The 11,807-nt window shown below is 31.5% G+C and overlaps 1 protein-coding gene across 1 annotated transcript; it reads right to left on the bottom strand.

Annotated features, from left to right (window-relative positions):
• Window positions 1-536: 536 nt before the first annotated feature.
• On the bottom strand, window positions 537-4,489 carry SDG4 (SET domain group 4). The gene is made up of 11 exons (XM_079011804.1): window positions 3,966-4,489; window positions 3,548-3,697; window positions 3,311-3,463; window positions 3,167-3,193; window positions 2,956-3,073; window positions 2,772-2,868; window positions 2,596-2,689; window positions 2,435-2,513; window positions 2,176-2,347; window positions 2,018-2,098; window positions 537-997 (listed from the first exon to the last, which is right to left on the bottom strand). The coding sequence occupies exons 1-11, from the start codon at window positions 4,278-4,280 to the stop codon at window positions 832-834; spliced, it is 1,452 nt and encodes a 483-aa protein (XP_078867930.1). The 5' UTR covers window positions 4,281-4,489; the 3' UTR covers window positions 537-831.
• Window positions 4,490-11,807: the final 7,318 nt, after the last annotated feature.

Here is an 11,807-nt window from a genome sequence, read left to right as displayed (position 1 = left end):
ATAGCTTTTGTGTCCAATTTATACTTCGTTTAAATAAAAATATATGTAGCAATAATAAAAAATTTAAAACATATTATTTTTTTCATTTTTATGTATTTAAGCTTTTATTAAATTACAAATTAAAATACTGAATCATTAGTTTATGAACTTTGAGGTTGTCTATATCCTTGTTTGATATTTGTAATTATGTATCCAATATTCTTATGTTTTTTTGGCTTTCTAGTTTTCTTGTTTAGGCATAACATTTTACAGAAATTCAGGTCATAGTTTTTTACAATAAAAAAATTACAGATAAATAAACAACATCATAACTGGTTGATTTTATCTACTTGATTATTTTACATAAATCTTTTAAACAAACGAGGGTAAACGAAGATCTAAGATGAGACCACATACATTGGTACAAAATTTATAGAGAAAATTAGTTCTTGACATTATGGTGTCATCACATAATATTTCTAATTATGGCAAAGATGATTAGTACAAACTAATTATAGAAATATTCAAAAATTATCATCGATCACAATATTATGGAATATTTTAAACAGTCAAAAAATCAATATACGGTATTTTCAATAAGATGTCTATAATATGTTGTACTTTTCTGTATTTTGTTCAAATACAAAATACACAATGTCCCTAAAGCAAAAAAAGACGATGTTGAGACTCACAATTAATAAATTGTTTTCTAGTTTTTGGTCTAACATCTCTACGTGATGTGAAAGAAATGTAGGTATTTTACCACTATACCTTTTTTTCATTGTTTATATTCCATTGGTGAAAAACAAAATCCGATATACAACATGATTTGATTAACCTTTTGTGGAATTTTTATGATTTGATTTTGATGATCTTTAAGCTAGCGGTTGTTGTTCTTCTACGCTTTGCACCCCAATCAAGAAGCTCCATTTTTGCTATCTTTTTTTTATTCCCAAGATACCCTTGACAACTTGAAGCCCCACAATGACACTTCACTTCCGGCCCAAATTGCACAAATCTACAATATGCCATAAGTCTTTTATTGATGTTTAATTTAAGTATTACAACAATTCATATCAAACAAAATGTCTTCGAAATATTTGTAGGGTTTTATACAGAAAAGTATTATTATTTTGGAAAAATTTTTGATAAAATCCTAAATTTGGTATTCGGGAATGGTACTGGTTTTCAGTACTGGTACCGATACAGACGGTACCAGTTGTACTGATACGGAATCGGAATTGGTACAAACTGTTCATACCTAATCTGTCATTTCCTATTAAATAAAATAAAATAAAATAAAAAACCTTTTAGTTAATTTGAACAAAATGTTAAATAATCGAGACTTTTCTTTTTCAAAAAAATCTTTTAGGACTTTCTCAAAAAAAATTCCTAAAATAATGAGACTTTTCTGAATAATACCCAAAATAAAAAATAAGGATTTTTTCGTTAACTGGTGCAAAATATTAAATAACCGGGACTTTTCTGTTAAAAAAATTAAGACTTTGTCAAAAATTTCCCTAAAATAATAGGATTTTTGTACATAAAACTCAATATTTGTTTTTATTGGTTAGCATTTTAAGTTTTGTAAATGAAATGTTTGTCTTTTTTGACACCTTTTATTACATGTCACCATTAAATGATTTACTTAAGATTATTATAATGCCAAAATTCAAAGATTTTTGTTAAGAAATCTTGGGTCATTATTATAAGTCTCATTATTTTGTCAATTTATAAAATATTTTTAACTTTTATTTTTTGAACACAAACGTCCTAATGATCTAATTTTATACAATAATCTATCATTTTTTATTTAAAAAATAAAATAGAGATTATTGATAATCAGAACTTTTTTTTCAAAAAATAAAAACCGAAACTTTTCCTTACACTAAGACAAAATACTTGGACTTTTCTAACAATAACCCAAAAAATCTTCTCATTTTGTAAAAAGCTTCAAAATTGTTGTAAAGTTGTAATACATTATTACATAATTAATTATTTAAATCAATAATGTTGTATTAGAAAAAAAATATATTACCGATAATCATAAGTCAAAGCCTCCCCAGCTTTGATAGATCTAGCAGCAAAAACACCAACACGAGTCTCCCCATCAACATCCCTAAAAAAATATGCTCATTAGCTAAATGACCAAAATACCCTTATGCTAACAAAATAAACAAACTTCATCATGCTTACCATTTTTCAAGATCACAATTAGGACCACAACTATGATTTAGAAAACGAGAAGCATTTCCTTTAAAAGTAGCATCGATTGTAAAATCTTTTCGAATTTCACACATATAAAAATTCTTAATCCCTTTGTGCTTCATGTCCCAAAGCCTTTGTTCACACAATGCATCACTAATAACTAAAACAATAAATTAATAAATAATTAATTAACTCAAAACTGTAGTAAAATTTAATAAAACGTCACAAAATGTAATTAAAATATTACCTTCTCCTACATATTCTATAATGAATTCACCTTTTTTTATAGGCTCAACAGCCTCAACTCCCCAACCACATCTTTCAGTCTACAAAAATTTATAAAATTATAAACTTTGAACAAGATTTGTAAAAACTAAAAAGTTATTTACTTATTTTAAAAAAAATTACCAAAACAATTTTGATCTTTTTGTCTTTTCGGAAGGGCTTGTTTGTACACCTTTCTGAACATTTACATGCCTTTGAACAGCTTATACATTGTAGCCTGTTTATCAAATTACAAAATTTATAAACATTTTTTTTTTTTTTTATAAATTTCACCTTTTTTTTATATATATATTAAATACCTGCATACACAATCTTCAGAACAAGTACTAGAACTACAATCAGTGCATCCAGTATTTGTATTTGTGTCATCACGTTTTTTCTTTACAAGATATATATCTAATTTTCGTTAAAGAACAATATATTATTTAACTAAAGTTAAATAATATTTATAATTTGTAATTATAATAAATAAATTGAGGATACTTCGCCTGATATGAACATATGGAGGTGGCTCCAGTTTGTTCTCCATTGTGTCTTTCAACAAGAGATCAATCTTGAATTCATCCACTGTATATGGTAAAGGTAAACGACAAAAAAGTTCCTATAATTCAACAAAATGATTTGTTAAAAGTTTATTAAATCATAATTTTGTTTGAATTAATGGAATGATAATTGATGAACAAGACTTACTTACCTCGATGCTGTTTGTGGGAACTGCAGGCTGGTTATTCAACAAGATACATCAGCCTAATCAATTGAAACGAATAATGTTTTTTTCTTTTATTGAAAAGCGAAGAATGTTAAGGATTTGTATTTGATGATGAAGGAAGAGATTGACCTTTAATGGTGGCCAATAATGTCTCCAACAGATTTTTTGGTTGTCTTTAGAATGCAACAGATGATCTGAAAATGGTGCACATTTGTCATGTGATGCTATATGGCATCTTGAACATCGCCATAGATGGATTTTCTTTTTGCATAGAAAACATGCCTGTTGATGATTGAAAAGAATGAGATGAATGTTTTGATAATTGAAAACAGATTAAAGAATGAGAAGGGAGGAGAATAAGTGTACATGTTGAGGACATTTGAATGGTTTTGATGATGGCGATAATCCATGCCAGTTTTGTACACATGTCAGGTGATATGAAGCTTTACAATCACGAACAACGCATGATACCTCTTCCCCTGGGTAGATTACGTTCTCACAGGTACGACATTCAGCCTGAGATGGATTGTATGAATTGTCGATCACACATTCAAAAACAAATCATTGTTTCATGTTCAGATTCCAAATCATTAAAGAGCGAATCTATAGCTATAGTTAAGTTTACTATGGAAAAAAGTGTTGGTGTTCATAGACTGTGATGTAGTTCATCTATGAATTCGATTTTAGTTCCATAAATTTCTAAAAATAATCCAATAACTGATTCATTGCATCATAAAGTTGAAGGTTCATCCGTTAACATAAAAGAGTATTGAGATGATTTTACCAGTTTTGGTGCTCCGACAAGAAACGGGAGAAACAATTTCGATTCAGGAACCCCCAACTCGACATTCTTCGAAACCCAATCGCTCCAATAATCATTCAAACTCTTCGATTCCACAGATTTATTGATCTTAACAGACCGATCTCTGTTACATTCGTCTTGCACTGGTAAAGAGGTTTCTGATTCTTTAGCATACTTTGGGTCACACAAATCGCGGTTTCCCATGGCTCCTGGTCTTGAACTATTAGAACAACGAGTAAGGGGAAGCGAAGACGTGCTTACAAGGTTGCCTAAGTCAGGCATCGTTGTGATAAACATATAAACCCTAGAAAAAAAAATTGGAAGATTTATGGTGTGTAAGAGATTATCATTTGGGGCAAAATGGCTATTTGGTTCAACATTTTCGTCTGATGGAGATTTTGTTGAGGGAAAAAGGAAAGAACAACGCGGTATTACACACACAACTGGTGTTGTTAGTGCGTGAGAGATGGAGAAAGAGAGGGATGGAAGGGATTTTGCAAGAAGATGCTTATTTTCTCGGCGGGAAGTTTGAAATTTTTGGAGAGGACATGAATTTACCAAAATCTCCATCAACATTCCTCTAGACTAAAATTCCAAGTTCATTAACAAAACATATGACAATAATTTTTTTAGTTTCTCATTAAATGACTATATTTAGAGCATATCAATCCCTAAAAATTTTAACTATCAAAAATGGCAATATGTTTCCCCATAAATTGCAAATTAATTAGACATGTAGTCTACTCTAATAAATCAAAGTTTTTTTTTTTTTTTTATATGTCACATTCTCATTTAATTTGTTAAATATCATTTTGTGGTTATTTTGAATAAATTTTTTTCCACATGTCATTTTATGGGTTTTTCTATTTTTTTAAATTTAACATAATATTTTAATATAATAATTGCAATAAATGTAATAATAAATGGATATCAATATCATTAATAAATTCATCTTTTAATTTAAAAATTCTCAAAATTAAGCTCATTAGTTTTTTTGTTTATTTGTTTAAATTATTTGTTTAAATTTAAATAATAAAAAACATTTACATTATAATAATTCATTATTCTTCTTATTTTCTTATAAATTCAAAATTCTTAAATATTTAGACCTTTATATTTATTTTTTTTAAATTAACTCATGTATAATTGGACCATAGTATAATTGGCTCATGGTATGTTGCTGTTATATTGTTTTACTTATTTACAATAACTCCCCACGAATGTACATATGGCCTTGTGAATGATTTGCTCACCATTATTTTACCAACACCCTAAATTGCAAATTTTGCACTTATAAAATGTCACGCATGTCTAACAATTCATTTATCAATTTATGATCTCATTCGTTGTACGATGATAACTAATATGCATTTACTTGTAAGATTAATGACTTATTTTCATTTCAATTATAATATTGAAATATATTTCGAGTGTTGTTCAGTCCAAGATTACCTCGAAAGGGAAAGGATTGGCTAGGATCATCTATAAAAACTTATTTCATTGTGAAAACAACAAATGTTATTGTTCCGGTCTTAACTCGTTCCTTAATGTAGTGGGCATTGTTCACCTAAGATGCCTAATTGTATTTTTGAAATTATAAAAGACGCTAAATAAGACCAAAAAAAGGGGCTATTAAAAAAGTCGAGTTGTTCGTGCTCGTGTAAAGTCTCTGTGGGAGAGATGAAATAAATGATCAAATGGACTGCTAATACTATGAAAGAAATAAAAGAAATACAAGTTGCAGAAAATAGATTAATGTTGTTGATGAAAAGATTGATGAACTTATGGCAGAACGGGACCGTCTTGTGGATGTTATTAGAAATATATAATGTTTCATTGTGTAACACTCTAATTTTTATTTAATTTAAATGCTTATAATTATGGGTCTGAGGTTATAAATTCGAATCCTTGAATTTTAATAGTTCATTTTATAGTTCAAGACTAAGTGTGGGGGGTATGGAACTAAATTATAATTACTTGAAGGTCAAATCGATGATAATAGGAACTATAAGGAAGTGAAATGAAAGTTGGCGACTTAAAAGTCAGAATATAGCAAAGAGGGGTCAATGGGGTTATTGTTTTAAACATAGGGAGTTAATGGACAAGGTTTTGGGCTAAATTAAATCAGCCACTTAAGGACCATTAAACATAAGCTAAAACCCAAATCACCACTTGCTTGAGAATTCTCGTTTTTGAAAACCTAGTTGAAGTGTTCGGATGATCCCTGCAGATCTAATCGTTGGGTCTTCACGAAATTTTACTTGTTGTTCCTAAGACATATGAAGATTTCCACCGGAGGGATTGGGTTTACAGGTTTAGAGTGTGAGTTACATATCTTCGAGCATGGAAGGCGTTTAAGGTTGCTGTTGAAATCGTTTTAAGTGTGAGGCTTGTATGGAGCTTTCAATCTCAACAACCTAGGTATGATTTATTCATCATTGCTTGGAAAAGTCCTATATGACCTAGGGATGATGTGTTACAGACTTGGAAGGTCTTAATCGAATTTGGGAGTTAATGGTTTAAGTGGATTGAAGCCTAACCCTAGTTATATCTTTCTGAAAAATCCATTGTTATGTCCCGTTTTTGTAAAAATTCTAGAAAAAACATCGGAAGTTAGAAGTAGGATTTGTAAACTCTTAAAGTTTAGAAATTTAGTCTACTTTGTCTCTGGCCTGATATTGGTCCTAACTAGGGTGAAAGTGAATGTTTTTCCAGGTTGGTCTGAAATAAGTTGCAATGATATGCAGTTTTGTAAAATTCACTATAAATTGTAGAAAAATTGTATGAACATGTGTAAGTAGTCGCTAAAAAGGTATTGACCTGAACTTCATGATCATGTCGTCTTAATCTTATTTGGGTGGGTTTAAGAGGGAGGGGGAACAGGTCTTGAACAGACTACTATTTTAATGTAAAAAAACTAAAAAAAAACTTAGGAATCTTTTAGTGAATTCAAGGGACAAATAGTGTTTGCTAACACTATAAAACATTAATATAGGGAATAAGTAAGTACTTTGCTTCTGAGAGCATTGGTCTTTATTCGGGAGTGATTCAATACGGTTTGAGATGAGTTCCTCACTACATAACATTAAGGTTTTATATGCTTATTGTTAGATCGGGTGAGAATTATGATCTATATGATTCATATTAGATGTTGATTATTAATTGTGTTGTTTGTATTTGATGTATTTGGGGATAAATGCATAAAGGCAGAGCCGATTGATGTAACACCGTAAATTTTCAAACAAATTTTTCATTTTAAAATCACATAGTTCTCATAGCACAATTCATAAAAATCTCATTTTTCATAATTGTTTGATTAATAATCCAGGATCCTCAAAACATAACTCTTTCACTGGTGTGTACAATCAAGTCGGTGCCTTCCCGCGATCCTGAGAAAAACCTGAAACACATATCACATTGTAGGGTTATGAGCATTCTAACACTCCTAAGTGTACATGTAACCCTAAATACTTTGGATCTATGTTTTCTCTATTATACATGAAAATATGAATATTCCAAGGTATTACCCTATCTAGCATACAATCTTTTGATACTTGGGTGATAAAATAGATAGAATACATACCTTGTTGATGTAGCTTGACTCCATGAAGCTTGAGAGCCTAGTGCCCCAAGTGTGACACCTCAAATGGTTCACACAACATCAAATACACATGGAATAACTTAGAGAGAAATAATACACTTCATGAAATCGGCTAGCCCTCACCATTCCTTCATAGTCTCTCATGGTGCCGATTTTGACAATAATAAGATGCTTATATAATGTGTCACAATTAGGGTTACACCATGTAAACCCTAATTGTCATGGCCTTCCATTTCCATGATCCATGGGTACAAAAACACCATGGAGCATCCTATGGGTTTTAGCCCAACTTGATAATCCATGGAGCATTAGCCCAATATACAAGTATGGATGATTTACACAATCAACCCATATATTTAATTAGTCTCCTTTTGATCACTTAATTAATTCCAAATTAATTATTGATCAATACTAATTAAATAATCTTATTAATATATTAGAACTTATAATATATTACCAAACCTTAAGTGTTATTTCTCTCATTTTAGTCTATCCAAATGCATGATGTCATGCAACCCAAATGGACTATGTTGAGTCGGGTCAAGTACATACCAAATATAGTTATGGACTTAGACACCAATCCAATAGTCTCCCACTTGGATAAGTGTAAAACTATTATTGAGTATGACTTCAAAACCTAACTGGCAATCGTAGCTCTCAAAAGTCGTTGTCGAACTCTAACCTTGCCGATGAACTCTGACCTTTGTCAACGACTTATCCATTAGATAAGGGATCATATATTCCTCTATTCTAGATATCATATGGACTGAGACATGGATTATAAATCATTCTCTCTGTCCATTTGTTGTTTCCCAATTTTCGATTCATGGTGAATAACTGATTGAACAGATCAAATTAGTCCTGGCTTGGCCAAGCACTCACATGTGTCATCATTAAATCATCGAGGGGCCCACATATATCGTTTTTATCTCGAAGGTAAAAGGAATGGATAAACTTCGACTCATATGGCTTGTTCTACTACTTGTTGAATCATACACAAAGGCACATTTTATAACATCAAGTTACCAATGTGGTTTCGTGCAATCAATGTATAACCAACTCATAGTAGCAACTCATATCTCTAGGTTTGAAGAATATAAGATATTATCGTCTCATGATCACTCATGATAAAATCCATAAAGTGATTCCAATGAGCGTGGGTTGAATCCAATACTCAAAACTTATGAGCACCCACGAGTGTTGTAGCACCACTTTGTCCAACATCTTAGACCTCTACAAGCCAACCCATTGACAATCTTGATTCATATCTACTTCCAACATATGACCGATTGTGGATGGTTTGAATAACTTAGTCATTCAGGAAGAACGACCTAGTTATTCTGGAAGTCAAAACATGCAAAGTGAAACACAAGAATAATAGAATCCAACATGGTCTCAGAACTTATGAATATAAATAACACATCTTTTATTTATCACCATATTGATTACCCATCATTCATTGCACATTGTTTCAAACTATCAACTTTATACTTGAATTAAAACAATAGTTGTCCCATGCTCCAAGCATGTACACTATGTTTTTCTAAACACTAGTCATGCTATACACCAAGTATGCATACTAAGTTTGTCTATGATCTTTACTTTGTGAAATAGATAGATTCAACATAATTCCAATGATTCTCATTTCACACTCTCAATTCCTTACTGCAAATGCAAGAATTCCAAATTCCTGCCATTTACCTAAATCTGTTAGATTCTAAACTTATATGCATTGATCCTCTTGTAATGACTATCCACAAAGTCATAAAGACCTGTCAACAGACATTACAGAGTATTCCAATGGAGGCCAACTCCATGGAACCGAAGTCTCATATTCAAAGTTCATTGCCTTTGAACATTCTTCTTGCATTAAGTTTCGTAATCTTACACAGATTCTATGAATAACTTCGACCTATGGAAACATTTCCATATTCCCATTTTGACTATCACTCATGAACAAGAGTTGCCTCTTTTCAGAATATGTCAATATGGTCCTCTCCAAAATCTACACCATACTTCCAATTGTCCTTAAGCAACCAATCTTTGGTAAACCTTAGATAGTCCTCGACAATTGCTTAATTATTTTAGTCATATCCAATTCTAGACCTTTTCCCTTCTTAGCCCCAGGCATTTGGTAAATTTTAGAAAGGATGAATATTATAGCACATGCAACCGATCCTATATCCGAAGCATATGGGACACGATTCATGATTTCTACCATAAAGACATGATACTAGACCAATCCTCTTGCTACAATATTTCTATTTTCCAAGTTCTCATAATTCAGACTATGAAAAGGGATGTCGTAATCATAATCGAATTTTAGAACACAAATAATAGACCCATATATAGAATTTCCTTATGTTGAGCCATTCCAACGTAACATTCATATATATATATATATATATATATATATATATATATATATACTTGACTAAATTTGATTAAAATCTCACGATCTAAGCTTATAGATTTGAGATGAAGTATGATTTCTGTAGTTGTGTTGATTATGATGGCATGTGCGGAATTAGAATGATCTAGTGATTCATCATACAAATTCAAGAACACAAGGAGTAAATAAATCTGTGTAAGCTCTTATTAGATCTAGAAAGATTATACAAATGGGTTTGTATACAAATTATCTCTCTAGTATAACACTCCAAATGATTCCTTTTCATTCTTACATAATGGCAGTCACTCACTTCCTATTTATAGGAAAGACTCAACCCATTTACACATATAAAGAGGAAAGCCTAAAACATTACATCCAAGAGTGACTTTGCACCCTAACATTCTCCCCCTCAAAGTTAGGATTGGATGTCCGGCTTTAATCTCCAACGAGCTAGCGCGATCAAGACCAAACCCCCCTCGAAGTAACATCGGTCTTCAAATCCGCAAATGAATATTCGACAAACCCGAGAAGCTTCGAATACCCATCATTCTCCCCCTTTTTATAATCAAAAAATGATTATAAAACCCACTAAGGATGAGAAGCTCCCGAGGAATAGACAATACAATACCCCCTTGATTTGTACCAAAAATGAATCACCAAAAATCTTGCACGGAAAAACAATCACGAAAAAGCCACAAAAATTTTCAATTTATGAAAATTTTTGACTTTTTGGGTGAAAGTTGCAAGATTTTTCAAAATTCGGGTAGAAATTGTCACTTTCTGAAACTTGCAAGGACCCGTTGCGTCCAAAACAACTAAATATGCAAAACTCTCCCCCTTTTTCAAATCTGGGTAGAAAGCGTCAATTTGCACAAACTGCAGGGACCAGAAATGAACATTCTTGAATTTTCAGCAAAATATAGTCCTTTTTCGAATTTGGGTGAAAATTGCACAAAATTCGAAGTCTTAGGGACCATCTTCGTAAATTATGCTCTTTGTGTTCCAAACATACGAAGATTCCACAAAATTCGAAGCTTCCAAAAAATTTTGAATTTGGGTGAAAAGTGTCAAACATACGAAACTTGCTTTAATTTTCGAAGTGTCAAAAATTCGAAGGTTCAGGGGCCAGATTTGAAACTTATGCCATTTGAGTGCCAAACATACGAAGCATTCCCAAATATTCTTCAAATCAAAATCACCATTATACCCTTCGATTCCTTCCAGTTAATCATCAACATCAATGACTTCACATATCTACCAACAATCCTTCGCTTTTATCATTCAAACCAAAACATCATCGATTCCAACAAACCCATCGATTCCAAAATCATCGACTATGACTCCAATTAATCGACTATATGCTCTTCGTTAATCATCAACATTGACTAATCCAAGAATCAATATAAAGCTAATCCTTCGAAATCATGATCAATAATCATCGATTACTGATTTCGAATCAAAACACTACCTTCGTTTACCAGTATGATCTTCCCCATTCATCATTTTCCAGTTCATCGTTCAACCAACAGGTTTGACTTTTCAAAATCGAGTACAAGCAAACACAAAATCAAAGTATCGGAAACCATATTTCAGATCAAAAGGTGTTAAATCATCATTTCTAAACACGATCTTCACAACAATTCAGATTTTCTTGATCAATTGCATCAAAATCAAAAATCTAAGATCCGACATTCACAGAAATGTCATTGATCATCATCGATTTTAAGTCACAACTCATAAAACAACTTCGATTCACAAACTGAGATCCAGAAATATGAACATAATAATGTTCGAACAAAAGGTGAAATAGAAAACGATGAGAATACAATCA

Source organism: Lactuca serriola, chromosome 7, assembly GCF_051521515.1.
Source record: "Lactuca serriola cultivar US96UC23 chromosome 7, Lser_US96UC23_V15, whole genome shotgun sequence".
In the NCBI taxonomy this organism is placed as follows: Eukaryota; Viridiplantae; Streptophyta; class Magnoliopsida; order Asterales; family Asteraceae; genus Lactuca; species Lactuca serriola.
Note: the sequence above shows the minus strand (reverse complement) of the source record. Positions and strands in the feature narration are given on the sequence as shown.